This window comes from Lissotriton vulgaris, chromosome 2_1 (assembly GCF_964263255.1).
Source record: "Lissotriton vulgaris chromosome 2_1, aLisVul1.2, whole genome shotgun sequence".
Taxonomy (NCBI): Eukaryota; Metazoa; Chordata; class Amphibia; order Caudata; family Salamandridae; genus Lissotriton; species Lissotriton vulgaris.
Window position 1 is genome coordinate 1,538,596,550 of NC_141687.1, and position 20,844 is coordinate 1,538,617,393.

General features: G+C 45.0%; 1 protein-coding gene across 1 annotated transcript in view; it reads right to left on the reverse strand.

Moving 5' to 3' along the window:
* LOC147732862 (mitotic-spindle organizing protein 2B-like) overlaps positions 1-14,972 on the reverse strand; it is a 42,083-nt gene extending 27,111 nt beyond the window's left edge. Inside the window, exons 1-2 of the mRNA XM_086957404.1 lie at positions 14,674-14,972; positions 11,464-11,612 (exon numbers count right to left, since the gene is read on the reverse strand). Of these exons, the coding sequence (XP_086813530.1) occupies positions 11,464-11,612; positions 14,674-14,837 (313 nt within the window). The 5' untranslated portion in view covers positions 14,838-14,972. The remainder of the gene's footprint in view (positions 1-11,463; positions 11,613-14,673) is intronic.
* Positions 14,973-20,844: the final 5,872 nt, after the last annotated feature.

The window sequence follows — 20,844 nt, forward strand, 5'->3', positions numbered from 1 at the left end:
GGGCTTTTCGAAGGCTCGCTAATCCCGGATCATAGCATCGAGATCATCGTATCACGACATCGCAGAGCGGAAGCCGCGCGTCTGCCATTTTCCCCGCAACGCACCTGGATCATCGCTCCCTCGCAGGGAGCCATTTTCTTTCATCGCAACAAGATCGCACACACAACAGCATCAGCACATCATCCTCCCTTGCGGCAAGGATTCAAGGCATCGCTGGCCTAGCGGGAAGAAGTCTGTCGCTTTGTCCCGCATGCACCCGCAGACCGGCGCATCATCCTCCCTTGCGGCAAGGATTCAACGCATCGCCGGCCCAGCATGGGGAAAATCAATGCTACAGCTGGTTTGCGACATTTTGCTTGTTTTGCTACGAAATCCAGGTACTTTGTAAGTAAAAGGGTCACAGAGACCCCTGCCTTGAACTGAAGCCCTGTTTGAAAACTTTGAACTCTTTTTCCAGCTTTTCAAGAGTACCCCCATTTTTCAGTATTGTGGCTTTTTTCCGTTACTGGTCTTGTGTTAAGTCTATATATAAAGATAATTTTTTATAACTACTTGTGTGGTGTCCCTTTGTAGTGTCCTTCACTGTGTTACTGTGTATGATCATAAATGCTTTGCACACTGCCTCTGAGATAATCCTAGCTGTACGTGCTACGTTACCACAGGGTTGAGCAGGGGTTATCAAAGGGTGTAGCCCCCTTACTCTGACTTAGGAAGAAGGGTCCCTACTTGGACTTTGGCCAGCCACTGCCAACTAGAGACCCCCATTTCTAACATGATTCATACCCCCGTGCCTACCTCCTGCCAAGAGCTGCTCAGAAGGGTCATTATCTTGCGGCCCCCATCTGACCCGGAGGCAGAATGATCAGCACATGGCAATCCTCTCTGCCGCTTGCTGTGGGGACTCTGTGCTCACCGATGGCCGCAAAATGGCACCCTTTCCTCTACTCGTGGATGGTCTCTGCCCGATACTGCTTACATCCACTGGGACCTACGGAGGTTGAGAGTGGCGGCGGCTTCCACCTGGCTGGTTACTTTTGCTCCCTGAACAAGGCTCCTAGACCCCTGCTATTTTGCGCCACGTACATCACGGGACACCACTTCTCGCACGATCCTCCCCTCCACCTTTTCTGAGGACACCACCCCCCACTCACCTGCACCAACCTCGCAACTGACCAGCGTGCCCGGTAATCAGGAACTCTAGTGCTATTGGTGGGTGTGTCCACATTTCTGGATCGGCAGTGACTTGCACCCTCGCTACACCTCGGCTTCCACCCCCCCACACGTTGGTGCACAGAATCTTTTGCCGCCTTCACCGTTGCGGGAGGGGGGCCCTAGGGCCAGTCCGCATGCCACCAAAGAAGGGGACAAACAGAACAACCACCAAGGTCTCAGATTTCTTCACCGTGACAGACGACGAAGCAACCACCATGGCCCTCACAAAGGCGGATCTCCTGGCCATGGTCAAAGACATTAAGATTGAGCTGCACAAAGACCTTGGCCAGGACATCAAATCATCCATGGAACAACTGAGGACGAACCTGACCGAAAAGAATGACCACCTTCCAACAAGACGTGGACTTTGTGGGCACTAGAGTGTAAGACCTGGAGGCGCACCACCAAGACCAAGAAAAACTCACCGCAGAACTTCGGGATGATGTTCGATCTCTCTGTGACCAGCTACATCAGACACAGCTCAAGGCGGAGGACCATGAGAATAGGGCCTGGAGGGAGAACATACGCATTAAGGACTTGGAGGAGGGCGTGGACAGGCCTGGCCTGGGGGCCTTCATGGAAGGGCTATTTGCGGAAATCTTGAGTCCCCAATCCCTCAAAATAAAACTTGAAAGGGTCCACCGAGTGGGAAGTTTGCAGACCGGCGAGAAGAGGAGGCCCGGGACATCCTAGCCAAATTCCATTCCTTCAAAGTCAAAGAGGCAGTTCTCGTGGCGGCTAGGTTAACAGGATCTATTTCATTTCAAAACCCCACATGTGCAATTTACCAGGACCTAGCACCTGCCACTCTGGCGCGGAGACAATTGTTCAGATCAATCACTACAAAACTACGAGATGATAAAATCAGATATCGATGGACCTATCTGTTTGGACTCAGTTTTGAATTTCACAATAAACAGCGCCATATCACGACCCACAGAACGGTATGGATCTTTTGGGTCTATCCACAGATGAGAATGACTCCATGCAAGACAAAGCTAGCGAACTTCACAAAGGTGCGTCAAACACGTCTGCGTGGTCTGCGGGCTCACGCAGAGGCCGCAAATGAACTCTTGGCGAGCGCACCATAAAAACTGTACTGTTTCTGCTCTCCAACTGAACTGAATCCAGCAGTATCACAACCACTTGTCGCTGATTTGGGCGATTCTTGGGGTCAATAGGAGGGATGGCAGTGACCCCGCTTCTATCAGCTGCCCTACCTTCCCTGGAATTATGACACTATCTACTGTTCAGGTTACGCTGCACACTGCTACGCCTTTACTATCAAGAACAGCAAACTTCTCCTCCGTTGAGGTCAGGTCTGCTTTGTTATCTGCTCCATATTTGCATGTTGATTATTTCTTCTTTCTCAGGGAAAATCATTATGTTGTCAGTTCCAGTGCAGGAGAGCAAACCTTACTCCTACCAGGTGGGGGCTTGTCACAGCGGCAACTCATGAGCTACACAAAGATGTTTTTCATTAATTTGTCCTTGCATTGCTCCGAGATGGGCGCGGACGGGGCCCTCAGACCTGACGTCACCCCATATCCCTGGGGGGGCTTCATAGCCCCTAGCGGGGATCTGGTAACAATTCTCGTATTGTATTTCTTGTTCAGATTTAGTTTCTTTTTTCTTCTGGGGTTTGAGGGGAGGGGGTGGGTGGGACATGGTGGCGGCTTTTTGACATTTTGTATGGATAGGTTTACTGATCAGAATGTACTAGTGAATTACGATAGGCGGTGGTGTATTAACATTTGGGGACAAGCAATGGCACAGGTCATGACAGGTTGGGTGGGGCCTTCAACGAGATGCTGTTTTTTCTCCTGACACAATGACAATCACCATTGGAACTTGGAACGTTAATGGCCTTAACTCCCTTCAAAAACGCCAAACGGTATGGAAATATAGAATTGATCCCCACCTTGATGTACTAACCCTACAGGAAACACATCTAGCTAGGACTAAGGATACACTACCCACTAATGTATAGATCCTCAGCACAAACGAAACACAAAGGAGTGGCACTCTTATTTCATTCATCCATAAAATTCCAACCATTGGACGTACAACACAACAAAGATGGTCGCTGGATTATGGTTATGGGCCGTTTAATGGGGAAACTTTGCTCTTTCGTAGCGATATATGTCCCCAACACTGCCCAGACGTTTTTCTTGAAAACTCTTTTGGGGAAGCTACTAGACTTTGTGGAAGGGCTGATGGTCCTCATGGGTGATTTCAACCTAACCTGGCAGAAAGACTTAGATAGCACTCACCTGCAGCGCTCAGAAATGAGCTCCTTCTCCCCTGACACACGACAACAACTTCACGACATGGGACTCTTAAATACCTGGCGCACCCTCTAGCCCCACTCCCGAGATTACACCTTCGACTCGCATGTTCATCGTACATATTCACGTCTCAATTACATTTTTATCAGCCAGTCGATAATGGGCGTCCTACAAGAGGCCAAAATATTCCCTCTCTCAGATCACAGTCTCCTTGCAATCTCTATGTCCTGGAGCGGAAATGCCTCTGCTTCTCCCAGGTGGTACTTCCCGACCGTGCTTACGCGAGATAAGGAATCCTGCACTAAACAAAGAGAAACCATCACTGAATTTTTTGACATTAACAAGCCGGAAGACATCGGAATTTACCACCTGGGACACGTTTCAGGCAGTCTTCCGAGGGAAATGCATTTCCTCTAATTCTGCCTCAAATTCGCAACGCACCAAAGAAAGAGAAATGCTGGAGAAAGAACTGGCCTCTACTGAACACGCCCATAAACTGATTCCCACAAGGCAAACCCTTCGCAATCTGACAGCACTTAGAGGTAAAATCTGAGCTATATATAACAGGGCAGAATTTATACTCCTCAAACTACGTCAACTATCCTACTCTCAGGGCAACAAGATTGGCAAACACCTCGCTAGACAGCTCAAGGGCAAACGAGAAAGGGAATACATAGATGGTATCCAGGGACCCCATGGCGACCTCACCCATAGAGATCCCTCTACACTGGGGACCACTTAGACCCCGACACCCAACAGGATTATCTCCAAACCCTCCATCTCCTGCAGTTCTCACCAGAATGGAACGATTTACTTTCCGCCCCCATCACCTCCGAAGACGTCACCACTGCTATTAAAGCTCTTACGCCCCATAAAGCCCCAGGACCGGACGGATATACCACCCTATTTTATAAAACTTTCGCTCCAGATATTACCCCACACCTTACGCGGCTCTTTAACAAGATCGCTGAAGAGGGCGTGACCACCGGTTCTATATCGGAAGCAGTGATCACTGTCATACTCAAACCATGGAAGGACCCCCATGTTTGCGCCTCATACCAGCCTATTGCTTTGCTCAATCTTGATGCGAAACTATACTCCTCCATTATAGCTAAGCGCCTGAATGATCTCATGCCTGATATCATACACCCAGAAGAATTGGGATTTATTAAGGGTCGACAAACACACGATTACACAACGTCAAATCCCTGCAGTTTTGGTGGGGCTGGACGCAGAGAAAGCATTCGACAGGGTAGACTTACATTCCTCTTCCATACCCTCACGGCCTTTGGTTTTGCGTCCAAATTCCTCACTATGATCCAGGCTAACTATCTTCAACCCCACTCTAAAGTTGTGGTCAATGGTGAGCACTCGTCCTCCTTCTTCCACTCCAGGGGCACCAGACAGGGTGCCCCCTTTCACCCCTACTCTTCAACCTCAGTTTTGAGCCCTTAGCGGTGGCAATTAGAGCAAATCCTGCAATCCAGGGAATACCTTTCACAGGGGAACAGCTCAAAATTTCCCTTTTCGCTGATGATTTCCTATTGTCGCTCGCAGACCCAGCCATGTCCCTTCCACCTTTGCAGTCGGAACTTGTACGGTTTGAAGCAGCAGCAGGCTTTAAAATAAATCTAGGCAAGTCATACATCCTCAACCTCACACTCCCTGAGGCGGAACTCCGCAGGTTCCAATCTCTTACGCCCCTCCAATGGACCGCTTCCTCTATACAATACTTGGATGTCCAGCTCACACCAAGAGTAGAAGGACTCTATGCTGCTAACTTCCCCCCATTCTCACACATATCCAAGAAGAGCTCACTAGGTGGAAGCCCCTCTTATTGGCCTGGTTTGGTCGAATACACGCCGTAAAGATGACACTTCTCTCTAAGCTCGTTTACTTATTTCAAGCTTTGCCCATAGAATTGGAGAGAGACTTTTTTCGGCGCGTTAAGGCCATGATCTTGCACTTCATCTGGCAGGGGGGACGTGCTCGCTTCTCTTTTTCACTATTTTGTCGCTCTCAAACGGAGGGTGTGGTCGAACTCCCAGATATCCAACTATATTATAAAGCTACACAATTAAGAGTCTTTACTGAAAGGTCGAAGCGAGAATCCGATCAACACTGGTTACATATGGATCGTAGTGTGACAGGAAGGACTATATGGGACCTTATCTGGTGCCCTAAACAGGACAGACCTAGGAATACCTACATCAGCACTCTTACACGCACCATCCTTAAGGCATGGGACTCAGTGGCAGGTGACTATAGGTGGACCTCTTTTCCCTCTCCATTCACACCAATCCATTTCAATCTTGCATTCCCCCCAGGTTTACAGACGGGCCGTTTTGATGCTTGGAGGGAGGGAGGATGTTTAGCCCTGACACACCTTTTTATAATTTTAATTTTAATCTCCTCACTTCTGACAACTACAAATGAAATGAAATGAATGAATGAAATGAAAATTATTCTTATATAGCGCATGGCTGCCCGGAGGCATCCCAGCGCTTGGAGCCGCAGAGAGGCAGAAAAGCTAAGAAAGTTCTTATGTAATCTTAATTATTTGGTTACCGGGAAAAGCCATGTTTTTAGTTTCTTGCGGAAAGTGAGGAGGTTGAGTCCTTGGCGAAGGGAGAGGGGCAGAGAGTTCCACAGCTTTGATGCATTTTAAGAAAAGAGGCGACCTCCGGAGTGAGACTTGCTGATTCTGAGAACTTCTGCCAGATTGAGATCATTGGACCGCAGATTTCTGGACGTTTTGTAGGGTCTGATAAGGTTGGCGAGAATTGGAGGACTATGGCCTAGAGAACACAGAAAGATACCATTACAACCAGCTAATGCACTGGGCTCTCACGCCCCAAGTGCGGAAGGTGGCTACCCGTCCCCTCACAAAAATTGAATCTTTCCTCACTAAGGCCACCTCTATGAAAGGCGTGATCTCCTTTATATACAAGTTTCTCCTTACCACTACACGCTCTCCACGGATCACTGACATAAAATCGAGGGACATAATATCGACTATCAAAAATATCGTTGACAAAATATCGACAGACAGAATATCGAGTTTGTATCTACAAACAGGTAAGTACAAAAATATTGAGTTAAAAATATAATTTACAAAAATATAGTTTATAAAAATATCGACTATTAAAAACAATGTTAAATTAAATTAATATTAAAAATTAATTACTAAAATATACTTAAAAATACTTAAATTAACTTATAATAATTAAATAATTAATGAAAGTTATAACAGAAATGTTTTAAATCATATTTGTTAAAACATATATATATATATATATATATATATATATATATATATATATATATATATATATATAGTAACATAATATAATTGAATAAAATCCAATATTATTACCGTACAATAGCGGAAGTGTAAAAATTACTATTCCCACTCCAGAGAGTGCAACAGTAGGGAAAGCGTTGGATAGCGTAGGGATAAAAATTACTATTCCCAATCCAAAGAGTGCAACAGTAGGGAAAGCGTTGGATAGCATAGGGGTTAAAATTACTATTCCCACTCCAGTGGGTGCAACAGTAGGGAAAGCGTTGGATAGCGTAGGGGGTAAAAATTACTATTCCCACTCCAGTGAGTACAACAGTAGGGAAAGCGTTGGATAGCGTAGAGGTAAAAATTACTATTCCCACTCCAGTGAGTACAACAGTAGGGAAAGCGTTGGATAGCGTAGAGGTAAAAATTACTATTCCCACTCAAAAGAGTGCAACAGTAAGGAAAGCATTGGATAGCGTAGGGGTTAAAATTACTATTCCCACTCTACAATTAAAAATTGATTTACAATTAATTCAAATTAAATACAATTAAATAAATGTAATTATTTAATTAATTATAAATAAATTACTTCCCACCCTATTCCCCTATAAACCCACAACCCACTACAGAAAATAAATTAGTAAAATTAACATATTTAGCAATTAATCAATTAATTAAAATTAATTGCCAATTAAAATGTAATTAATTACCAAATATAAATTAATTAAAAATTAATACCAATAAATAAATGTACATATTTAATTAATTATAATTAAATTACTTCCCACCCTATTCCCCTATAAACCCACAACCCGCTACAGAATTAAATTACGCAAAAATTAAAAAAACAAAATTCATTGTTTTAAAATTAATTATAACATAAATACACACTTTTAACACATATACACATATAATAACATAAAAAAACACTATAAAAAATTGAATATTAAAAATTCGATAATTTTAATAACCTATATTATATACTTCGATATTTTAACTTTCTATATTTTTAACATTCAATATTACATTACTTACCTTAAAAACGATATTTTTGAAGTCTATATTCTGTCCATTCGATATTTTGTCCATTCTATATTTCAAACTAGATATTATGTCCATTCGATATTTTGTACTCGATATTTTGACTGTTTACCGCTCTCCACGACTGCGCTATATGTCCATGTGGGAATGAATGCTGCAGTGTGGCATCTCGAAAGACGAATGGGCCCATCTATGGTCTGATATCATTAAGTTCAACCACTCCATAGAACTCCAGGAAGCCCACCTTAAGACCATGATGGATTGGTACCTCCATCCCTCCAAGCTTAGACAGATCTTCCCCAGCACATCCGATAGATGCTGGAGGGGTTGCAGGCTCTTGGGGGACTTCCAACATATATGGTGGGATTGCCCGAATATACAGCCTTTTTGGAAAGAAATACTCGCACACATTAAAGATATGCTATGATACCCCATCCCAACTACCATGGCAGGGGTTCTCTTGGGAATCCGTGACCCTTCCTTGGAACACCAGATACGGGCTGATAAGACTATCATGTGGCTCTACATAGGGGCGTCGAAGAATACATTGACGCCCGCCTGGAAAAGGAAGGAAGCTCTGGCAATCTCCCTCTGGCATTCTAGGTTATGGAAACTGCTTAGTTTAGAAAGAATGTCGGACATTTTCAGGGACAATTTCAAGAACTTCGAATTTAAATGTGGCCCCTTGGTCTCCTTTCTCTCCCGGGGTCTACCGTCCACTGTCTGCCCTTCCTCTGTCAGAGCCCTGCACCTCTTTCAGATGTGAAGTGCTACCGCCACCATGGTAGGGGAGTGGGGAGGGAGGTGGGAGGGGTTGTTTATTTACCTTTTATGTTTGCTGCTCCGCAGTTGGGAGCTGTTACAATAGGACTCATAGTACTCTCTATGTAACTCCTTTTGACTAGAAGGAATTAAGGTTGAGCCATCACAAAAGAAAGATAGGACATTGTTTTATTTTGTTGGCTGTATTGTGCTGAACACAGGGATGTGCCCTAAGCCCCAGTACTGCTAGAAACTGTACCCCTTAGTTATGCACTACAATGAGATTGGGTCGGGGAGAACCCTTAATGTTGTGTAACTCTGCACAGTTTAAGTCCTATACATTTTTGTAACGGCCCCTGTGTGGGATAATATGGTGGTAATAGCATATGATGTACTATGTCAAAATCGTCAATAAAAATATGTTTGAAAAAAATATTTTAATACGTAGGTGTCTGGAAGTTGGAAACTATATGTATATTCCATCAAGGTGGTGATGGAAGGAGTTCCTGCTGGGTATCGCAGGGGTGATGACACTGATTTACTAATCTGGCATGGGGTTGTATTGGGACTGCATACACAGGGCTGTAAGCAGGCCGGGTCCTGCCTGTGCTCAGAACTGGCAGTTTCAAAACAAGTTGAATCTCGCATGGAAAGTTCCATAGCAAAAGGCTGTTCGTATACGAGTTAAAAAGGAAGCCCTCCGACACCCTGGAACTCTGTAGTCTTTCCTAGCAATACCTCCTGGTGCTCCCCAAATATCTGCAGAACGGCAGCTACCCCAGCCGCCATTTTGTGTTTCCACATGTTGGGGCCAGTTCCCAACATCGACAGGCAAGGGGATGTCACCCCAATCCCTTGTACGGCGGAAACACACCTGTACCCACTGCCAGAAATCAGCCACTGGGGCCTAAAAAGCAGATTGGTAGAGCACTGTCTTCTGGGGAATCACGCCTCGATAATAGTACAGAGATTGTGCTCCTGCTGGCTTGAGCCGCTTCAAAAGTATCAATCGAGGACACTAAGTGGTGCATAGGCGCAAGTTAGAAAGCACAAAAATACGCCAAGGAAGCCCTTCCGTTACTTACCGGTAGATGCCACCTTTCCCTCTCCAAATGCTCGTCTTCCGAACGTCCACTCTGACTGCACACGGTCACGCAAGTGCACACCTCACAAGACCCGGCAAGTCCACTTCATGCTGGGCTGAGGGACATGCGATAGTGGCAAACAAATCAGAGTCGCCAGCCTCCCTGTCCCCTCTACAGAATGCACATTCACAGGGGTCAGGAGATATGCACGCGTGGATATTCTTGGTTTGCAGACAGTGGTTTAGTCCAGCAAAGTCAGGGATCGACTTTCATAACACGCATCAGTGTGGAACATAGCCTCTGAATGGGCGGGTCTTCTATGACTGTGGGCACAAGGAGACAGCAGGCATTTTAAGGGGAGATGGTTTCCTCCAGCGTTGATTGTCTCAATGTATATTTAGTCAAAGGTTTTTGTAGTGATTCTTGTTTTCAAAATCAAATAAAAAGTATAACTCAAAAATAGCTGTGCGTGGTTGTGTGTTATAATTACCACTTTAAAAACAAGACGGGCAGAAACCAACTAAACAAGTTTGACGAGGAGAGGAAGAGGCAGCAGGGGGAAGAGGAGAGAGGAGGGGGCCTGCGCCTGTTTGCCTTGCGGGAGCGAGCAGGGGAACCATCGGTTTGAAAGTTCATTACAAATAGATGGTTTCAAAGCTCGCTCCCACAAGGGAATCGCCAAACGTACACGTGTGGCCATTGAAAGCAATGCAAAGCGTGCATGTTTTTGGCAGAAAAAGCTAATCGATTCCTAAAAGTCTCCTCCTATTCAGGGCATGTGCCCTGGGTAGGCGAGACATAAAAATGGGCTACCTCTTTGAAAAATGCCAGAACTGTGTAACAAACTTTAATTCAGCTCTGCATGTTCCTGAAAGCTGGGAAGATGGTGACTTTAGTAAAGCCTGTCTATTGATGATATATATTTTTAGGGGAAAAAACTGAAACTGCGCTGGAGCACTTTTTCCATTTTTTTCTCAAAAAAATTCTAACATTTGCCATATTTTGCCTATGTACTCGGTCCCTTCCAGGTTATGGAGCCCTAAGCACAAAGTACCCCAAATAGCTAAAAAAAAAAAAAAAAAAGTTCAGCACTGGTGTTGGTGGGCGGGGTGGGGAGGCGGCTGGAGGGGGTCAGCAGCGCTAAGGGGTTGAGAAAAAGTATAAACATAAACCCAGTTCCCGCACCAAAAGATGTTTGTACAAAAGACCTAAAAAAATAAATTTACAAAAAGCTGTCTTTTTGAGAACCACCACCAAAACACAGTCATAGAGCTTGTTTCGATTACCGCTTACACCCTGCATAGCTATCCATGGTGAACTGGGCATAGGGCCCTGCTCAAAGACCAGGTTCTACAGCTAACAACCATCATATGTATTGCACACCAAATGCAATGCTTTTGATAACACAATACTTATATCAATAAGTAATACCACCTAAAAACACATAGTTAATAAATAACACATTCTCAAAATGACTATTTACAGTGGTCTCACTGGTAAGCGTTGTTGGCTTGTAATCTTACCTGTAAGCAAATTTATGACATTAGGAATTGCATTTGATACATCAATAAATATGGTTATAGATGTTAATTTTATTTAACATAAATACATTAAAACCAGGAACCTTTTTTATAACTAAAATGTTGAAAAACCTTGGAAAAGAATTTGGAGGAAGATATTAGGATTATAACATCAAAAGAGTACAATGTGCAACTGCTTTCTTAAAGCAATAAGTTAGAGTTGATGATAGGGTTTGAGGGCAACTTTGTAGAGATATTTAACTAACCTCTAGATTCAGGAAGGGCAACAGGCAGCAGGGCAGAATGACTTTCGGTAGAGGCTGGTTCTGCTGATCTGTGCCCAGCACACATAGATTTGAGCATCTGGTAGACTGCCAAGGGGGCCACATTCATCTTCAGTAAATCCAACAAAATTCTGTAATAAAAAAAAATATATATATATTTAAAAGAAAAGAAGAAAAGAAGAAAGAGCCAAAAGGTCATCAGAATAGCATTACATTACAAATGGTGTGCCGATTCCAAGGCGAATTTGGTCACTTTTCAGATGTGTGCTACAATCTCTAGCTCTTGCAATACTGTCAAGTTTCGGATGTTTCTAATACCATGAAAACCATATCTATGTGAAAGGAAGAGCAAACAATATGAAAGGAGAAAGCATGAAATAATCTAAACTTTGATGAGATAAGGATTGCAGATGAAATGTGCAAGGGAAAACACAAAGCCATCAATAGTGGCAAAGAGAATAAATCCTCCTTGATTGAGAGGTGCTAGAAAAAGGCTCTGGGCTGGTCACTTAAGATCTATAAAATGGTACATGTTCATTCTGAAAACAAAGGAAAATTCATAAAGAATGTGAAAGTTTGTAATCTTAGAACATAAGTCATCACAAACAAGACTGATTGCAGTACCGCTTCAGATATATGACTAGAAGGTGGTTGGCTCGGCTCTGTATGGGGCTGAAATCTAGGGATTTGATCATTTGGAGGGCCCGCTTCTTACAGTAAACAAATTTTAAGATCACTTTGCTTACTCCCCCAGAGGACCCGGTTCACTCCTTAACGGCTAGATCAGGGCAGAACTACACTAATGGATAAATCGAGGCTTCGCTCGCTTCTTTTTTGGATCTGCCTTAAAAAAACACCTGAGCTTGTCCACTATGAGATTGCTACTAAGGAGGTTTTTAAGCTGGATCGTTTTTAAAAAATTGGCTGGTTCTGTAACATCAAAACATTGCTTTTTGAAATAGGCCTGGGTAACTTTTGGGAAGAAAAGGAATATAGCTTACTGCCCAGTAGAGAGTGGGTCAAGTCCTACTATTGGAAATGGGTGGCAGAGACAACAGTCACACAAGCGAAAGAAGGTCGACTTACGATAGCATTTATGGAGTATAAGATGGCAGGTGTTTATGAGCCCTATATGGACTTCATCACTGTCCCGCAAGAGAGGAAGTTATTTATCCAATTTAGATTTGGATGTCTCCCCTTAAACTCCTTTACTGCGTCATGGAATAGTGGCTCCCAAGACAAACCTACCAACTGTCCATGTTGCCTCGAAACAGAGGAGACGACTAAGCACATTCTCTCTGCATGTCCTCTGTATAAAAACCCAAGATCTAAATGGTTAGCCCCTGCTTGTAGACAACTAGGAACTCGTAGTCATTTAGAGGCACTACGTATCCTCAGGACAGATACAAGGCCACAAATAGTATGTGCAATGGCCAAATTCCTGGGGAGGATCTGGTTTATTAGGAGGAAGATGCAAAAATGAACTGAGAATATTATTGGATTAAGGATCATTCCGCTCTAAGTATCCAGTCCCAATTCGATATTTTTTGATCGTGCCACTATATGACTCATGTTTAAATTACAGAGAACTTGTGCAATGTTGTATTCCTGCTAATTATGCACTAGCACTTTCTGCATTTCCATGGCTACATATATTTTTTTGTGCTTTTAGCTTTTATGGTTTTATTATCTTGGAGCTGGTCTTTTAACTTGTTCTTTAGTTTTTAATGGCTCGGTTTTTATTATGCTTTCTCGTTGTATAATTAATGTCATCTATCTTGGCTTACAATTTCTAGTCCGAAAATCTTATTTTAACAACTATACTTTATTGTACGCCTATGCACTTTGATGGTCTTAACGACCGAATAAAGTGTGATGATGATGATGAAAGTTGTAATCAAAAGTCTTTGTGAGTGGGTGACAAAATAAAAGTTCAATTACCTGAGCATGTGGAAAGGGGGTTTCCTGAATGTTCTGACGTTTTTAAAGCATTGAAACTAGGAACGACATCTGCTTTATTGAAGTAATGGGTCTCAGTGGAGTCTAGCCAGGTTGGCTAAAGTGAATGTTTCTGCTCACAGAGATTGCAATAGTAATAATGAACCTGATTTTGTTAGTGATACCGCAAAGGTAAAACATGTTGAAATACTTGGAAATACTTTAGATAGGTCGGTACTTAATAGAAAAGTTCAAAAAAGGAATAGAGCTTTACCTAAAAGATTTGAGAATCGCATAATGCATTAGTTTACCTAAAAGATTTGATAATGTTACCATGTGTTAGTTGTGCAAGTAAAATGTGTCTTAATTAAGTTTTTGGTTTGTTTGGTTGTTATATAAAGATGGAAGGTATGTAGTAGTTTGTTTATAGATAGATTTTAACGCTAGACTGTTGATTGTCAGATGTTCCATTTCAGCTTGTGTGCATAGTAGGTAGACAGTCTAACTTGTTGCTATTATCTTTTAATATAATTGGTGTCACTGTGATAATGCTCACTATGCATTCTGAGTTCTTTGGAGTGTTCCTTGTCAGTGTGCGGATGCTCCAATAAACCCTTTTCGTAAACATCACTTGTGGGTCATTGTACTATGGCAATTTTTCAACAAGCTCAGCTGGTGCTTCTGAAGTGAACTGGAAATTAACAGCAGGCTCCGCCGAACATATCACTGACTCTGTGAACGCATCCAAAATTGCTGGAAATTAGGATAAATAGGTGGGCACAGAGCTTCTCTTCTCTAACCCCGCATCAGAAATTGGCACCAGCCCAGGCAGGAATACATGGAATACTTCCAGACCATGTTGACTGAAAGCTCATGTCCCTCCTAGTTGAGGGACATGAGCTCTTGTGACGAGTAGCAAATTGTTCAGTTAAGTCCACGGAGTATTTTTAAGGACTTGCTACATGCTTGCTTAGCTTGGGTATCCAGTACAGGTGGTCTTTTTACTTTACATTCAGACACATTCTTTTTATTCTATTATAAATCCAGGGTTAAAAGTCGAAGAGAGCAATGTAAAACGTTCAGACCTTTATGAGTTACACTTGCTGGGAGACTTGAGAACTCTGTCCGAATCAGAAATCCAGCACCTGAGGTACTTTCTTGCAGGGGTGTACTCTCCCTTCGATCATGACTAGGTTTGCCTTCCCCAACACCCCGTTGTTTGTGCAACCATGCCCTTCTATGACACCCCCTCACCGGAAGAGCTCTGGGTCCAAGCCTACGCCGGCAGCCTGCGCCAATTCATAGAGCTCGGTCTCTTCAGCATTCAACACTTTTTTCTTCTTCTGCACGTGACGCTGTGCGGTGCCGCTCACTGTGACTGCCAGCCCCGGGGGGAGCGCAGGATCAGAAGCCGCCATTTGCGCTAGCACAACTGTAGCCTCGTTCCCGCCAGCACCATCACCTTAGCAACCGGCAGCGTCAGCACTGGTCAGCGTCGCAGTGAGACTGTTCGGAAACAGCTGTCAACGTAAGCACAGTTCCGCCTGCTTTCCCTATCATGGAAATAAATGCAGGACTAAACTACCAACGAATGAGGCTGACGCGAGCTACAGTACCCAAGGAAGCCTGCTTCTGCTTGAGGGCGCATGTTCTTGGAGCTTCCTGCATGTTGCGCCTATGCTCTTTAGGTCTAGTCTGTCGCTTCCTTTGCCCATTGTTGAATGAAACGGGACTTATTAGGCTTCGCAGTTCGTTTGCCAGACGTTTTGTTTATTTAATCCTGCCAGTTAATTGCCATTGAATGTTTTCATCTTCATTCTCATTTCCTTGCTTATCTTTGGTTAGCACATGGTTGCTTCATTGTTCCCTTAATTAGTGTTTCTGCCCCACCCATAAACAAGCATTTGCAATGCAATAGGTCCAGCATTAATTAAGTTTGAGCTATTGGCATTGCTAAATATTGTAATGATACTCCTTACTCCAATAATGACCCAACAACATAGTCAAGGTTCAGGGGTTTATTCTTTATTAAACCGTGGTCAGAGAGCGCCGAGCCGCTTTACTCCCGGCTCCGGCACTCGCGCTCTTTACTCTGAGATGCGCGCGCATCCTCCAACAAGGCAGCGGGCGCATTACGTCATCATGCGACGTATGCCAGCTAGAGCGCTAACATTACATATCTCCCCTTTTTTCCCACCAATGAAACAACCATGAAAACTAATAGTCCATCGCTCATATCATAGTCCTGGAACCTGGGTGGTCTCACCACCGCTCTCCCCCCTCGGGTACGTCTTACCGGGGTGGGAGTCTCTTCTCTCTCCTGAGTCTCTCCAATACCTTCTATCTGGCTCGGTTCAGCTGGGCTCCCCATCGACCTCCTTGCGCTCCTCTCCATCTCTATTATGGGGTTACTTCTGCTGCCCTGCTCCTCACTCGAGTCTCCCTCTTCCGTGTCCACGTCCAAGTTGAAGAGTTCATTTCCTTTATCAAGCTCCGCTGCCCCTTCCTGCTCCTGCTCACCGGAGTTCCAATGTAATATTTTGTTGCACCTTGCCATACGGTCTTGCGACCATACATTGCCATCGCTTAATAGGGCAGCTCTATCGTACACCTCTTTGACCTGAAGGGGTTTACTATATTTGCTGTCCCCCTTCCTTTGCATTACTGCCAACTTGACTCTCACCCATTCCCCTTCCTCCAATCCAGTGTCTCTCATGTTCCTTCGTAAGTTGTAGTATTTGGCGTAGACCTCATGTGTTTTCTCCAGGTTCGCCTGAATCACTGCTGGGGACCATTTACTGGTCACTGTTTTCTCCTTCCACACATGGTTGTCCTTCGTGAAAGGATCTCGGCCCCTCAGAATTGGGAAGGGACTATACCCTGTTCCAGTGGGGGTGATTCGGTACGCCCATATCATTTTCCATATTTCCTTCTCCCAGTCCTTGTCACTCCTTATGGCCGCCTGTACCGATCCCATCACCACTCGGTTAAAGCGCTCGACTAGGCCATTCCCAGCCGGGTGATAGATGGAGGTGTGTTTGGACAGGATACCATTCCTTTCCATGAATTTAGTCCATTTCTCTGAGGTGAACTGAGGTCCATTGTCGCTCAGTATGGATTTGGGAATGCCTTCTCTTACGAACGTATCATTCAGAAACTTTAGAATTGTCTCAGTGTCCATTACTTCTTCCACCTTCACTTCTGGCCACTTGGAGTATCTGTCTATGAGGACGCACACGTACTTCTGGGTTCCTTGTCCATCTAAGATCGGGCCCAAAATGTCAATAGACAGCTCTTCCCATGGGTTCTTCAGGGAGTAAAACTTTCCCAGCGCTGGTCTTAAAGGCTAAAGTGTTTTGTCCGCTCCTTGGCATTGGATGCATTCCCGGGCATACCGTTCGGCTTGCAAGTCCATGCCTGGCCACCAGTATCCCTGTTTGGTCCGTGGTTTCGTCTTCCCGATCCCCAGATGTCCTTTATGGAGTATCGCTAGTAATCTCGGAACAATTCCTGCTGGGGGGATGACCTTGTCTCCCCCGTATACAAACACTCCCTTATCGTCCACTGACAGTTCCTCCCTGACCTCATAATACTTCCGTAGATTCTCACTGAGGTGTTTCTTTTCTGGCCATCCATTCACTATGCACTCCTTCACCTCCTGTATGTCACTATCTTCCTTATAGGCTTCATCCCACTCTTGGTTGCTGATGACCCTTTCCTGGTCCTCCATCAAAGCTACCATTTCCTCTCCAGCTTCCTTGTCTTCTTCTTCTGTCTCCATGGACGCCGCCCTGCTCAAATAGTCTGCCACTTTATTCCGACTGCCAGGGATATACTCCACGTCGTATCTGTACTCCAAAAGCTTCAGAGTCATCTGTGAAATTCTGGGCGTGTCGCTGGCATGCCCACTTGAGGTGAGTACTTTCCCCAACGGTTTGTGGTCAGTCTTCAACTGGAACCGTGTACCCCATAGAAATTGCCGGAACCTTGCCATCGCCCATACCACGGCCAGCATCTCTTTTTCTATGACGCTGAACTTCTTCTCTGTGTCACTCAGTGTGCGAGATGCAAAGCTCAATGTCTCCACTACTCCTTGTCCTCTGTCCTGCATCAACACAGCACCTAGCCACTTGTCAATGGCATCTGTCGTGAGCACTGTTCTCACTTGGGGGTCATAACCTTGCAGGGGTACGGCGCTTACCACGTCCATTTTTATGCTTTCGAACTCCCTTTGTGCCTCTTCCGTCCAATTGAAGGTTGCTTTTTCTCTCGTTAATTGTCTCATGTGGTGAGTTTTCGTTGCAAAATGTTGAACAAATTTACTATAGTATTCTGCCAGCCTAAAAAGGACCTGATGTCTTCCTTGCTGGTGGGGGGTGGCGCGTTGCAAAGCGCCTTCACATTTTCAGTCTTGGGCGTGATTCCTTGCACCCCAATTTCGTGTCCCAGGTAGGTCACTGGCTCCATACCTAGGCGGCACTTCTCCCACTCTGCAGTTAGGCCCTTTTTCTCCAGCACCTTCAGCACCTTAGCGAGCTTCGCGTCGTGGTCTATCTTGTCTCGTCCCATCACTAGGATATCATCCTGAAAGTACTGGATGCCGTCCACGTTCTTGAACAATTGGTGCATCAGTTTTTGAAACACCACTGACGCCAGCCCAAACGGCATGCGGCAGAACTGGTAGCACCCGAAGGGGGGTGATGAATGACGTTAGCCTCCTACTCTCTGGGTTCAACGCGATCTGGTGGTATGCTGAGGTTAGGTCAATGGTGGAGTACCACTTGACTCCTCTTGTTTTGGCCAACATGTCTTCAATCCATGGCAAGGGAAACTTCTCCACTACGATGTTATTGTTTAATTCACGCAAGTCTACGCATAGCCTGACCTTCCCACTGGGTTTCATCAGCACTACAAGTGGTGCCAGCCATTCAGCACATGTGATTGGTCTGATTATGCCCTTTTTCTCCAGCTCCTGCAGTTCTACCTGCACTGCGTCTCTAACTGCGAGGGGCACATTCCTCACCCTGTGGGACACCGGTTGCGCTCCTGCTTGAGTATGATCTTGTGCGCAAACTTCTCTAGTTTTCCCACCTTGCCTCCGAACACCTTGGGCTATTCCTTTTTCCATCGGTCCATATCCGGCCATCGTTCTGGTTCAGTGAGCAATACTTGAACCTCTCCTCCTGGGTCCAGTTTGATGCCCAGGTCACCCTGGTCCATCCAACCCAGTACCGATGGTCCTTTCTCCGAGACGTACAGCTTGCAGTTCGCACTGCGTCCTTTAAATTCACATTTTAACAGTCTGTAACCCGCCATGGGTATGCGGTCACCATTGTATGAGACAGGCCTTATATCCAACTTCTCTAGCTCCGGGCCCAAATGTGGTTTAAATGTCTCGTTCCACACCGCCCTCTGGACTATCGTGTACGGTGAACCCGTATCTGCCACTATGTTTATTGGCACTTAGGAAATATAAATTTTATGGTCAAGAAATGTTCCCTAACGTGTACCCCACCGTCTCCATGTACGAGCTTAAAGTGCATGTAACTTCCCTCCTGTGTCAGCTATGAAAACGCAAATACATTTGCGTCCAACGTTAACATGTCCTCTTTCAGATCCACCATGAATGGGTCGATAATTCAGTTCCTAAGTATGCCTTGCCACCGTCTTTGTATGGTGCACTTTCACGTATTTCTGGCTCTGTGCGAGCTAGGCCCTGTTTTCTGTCATCGAGCCTCTTTTCAAAGTCATCTCTGCCTCCTGAAACTGCAACGTGGGATGCCCCCCGTGAACTCTGTCCTACTTCCTTCGAGGCGAACGGAGCCTGGCTCGGTCTGCTTGCTACAGTATTTTACCTTCACGCTATCAGCATAGTCAAGCTCAGCTTCCCGAAAACACATTCCAGTCCAGCAGAATAGATAAACAATCCCTCAGCTGCAGAGCAAAGGGCCCGGCCTTTCTGTCTCCATGCAAGTAATTCATAGCTCCCGTTACCATGGTAGGCCCATGGCCCCCTCGCTTTACACACAGACACGTAGGCACATATGCACGCATTCATAGTCAGTATAGGATAGCCTCTGCCCAAGAGACCTTTCCTTCTAGATAATATGGTTCCCAAACATCAGATATCAGATATGATATAGGAACGAGTTGATCTGACATGCCAGACTTCTGTCTCTTTCCTCTAGTGTAAATGTCAAGTCCCCTGCACCCTCCAGCTTCACGTCAATCACACGTCATGCAGCTGCGCGCGCATCCAGACCTCAGATTTCTGCTGACATTGCAAGATTCTGCTATGTACCCACCCACTTGTGACACTTTCATGTGACGTTTCTAGCACACACCTCTGTGTTCACGCCTAGTTCACGCATTCTGATTACGTATTGCTAACACGTGTGTGTTCTTATCTCATTTCTCTCAGCTGTTACGCCTTCTGTATTGGTTAACATTATGTGTATTAAGTATAAAAGTTATGTATTGTCAATAAAGTATGCTCTATCCCTTCCTGAACCCCAGTGGTGTCAGGAACCCGATATCCGGTTCAAGAACCATTCCTTTTTAAAGGAATAAAACCCCTAAAGAACTCTAACACCACGGACTCTGCGTCTTTCTTTCCGATTGAGTTATTTTTTTTTAAAGTACTTACCTGCATAGAAATTAGGACGGTAATTAAATATTTACCACATTAATTTGGCGCCCGAATAGGGACCCCTCCCCCACCCCACGCGCCGGTTGGTGCGTTGCAGCCTTTGCCCCCTGCCACAGTCAAGACGGACAACTACGCGTACCCGCAGGATTTCCTGTATCTCCCTCAGGCCTACGGAGGTGACGGAGACTGCGATCAGCACCCAGACGAGGCGGTGAGGAGTGCGGAGGATCCCGACCAGAGCCTAGCCGAAAGAAGCAAGGTCCGAGGTGTCAAGAGGCCCACCAGTTCCGAAGTATTCACATATCGAGTCGAGTCGAGTCCAGTCCGGTCCAGTCCAGTCGAGTTTTCCGAGGCCTTCTGTTCCGTGCTTCCCGGTGAGTACCGTTGCTGGGGACGCATCTAGACGGGTGCATTATTATGTATCCGGTAAAGACGGGTTTGGGTACACAAACACGGTCTACACTGTTTTAGACAGTGTATCTGTGCTGTTTAGCAGTACATCAGGCATTCAAGTTCTTGCACTGTTCTTGGCAGTGTATCTGTACTGTTTAGCAGTACATCTAGTATCAAGGGTAGACAATATGTATTCAAAATGTTTATGTGATTAATGTCGTGGTATGAGTGACTGTTTGATGTACATTACTGTGTTTTTGTATAACTAGCTGTGTTCAGAGTAAGTAACAAGTATCGAGTGTCCAGTACCAAGTAACAAGATGCCGTTATTCAATAAATTAAGACAGTTAGGAACTAGGAAAGGGATACTAGAAGAAGCGATT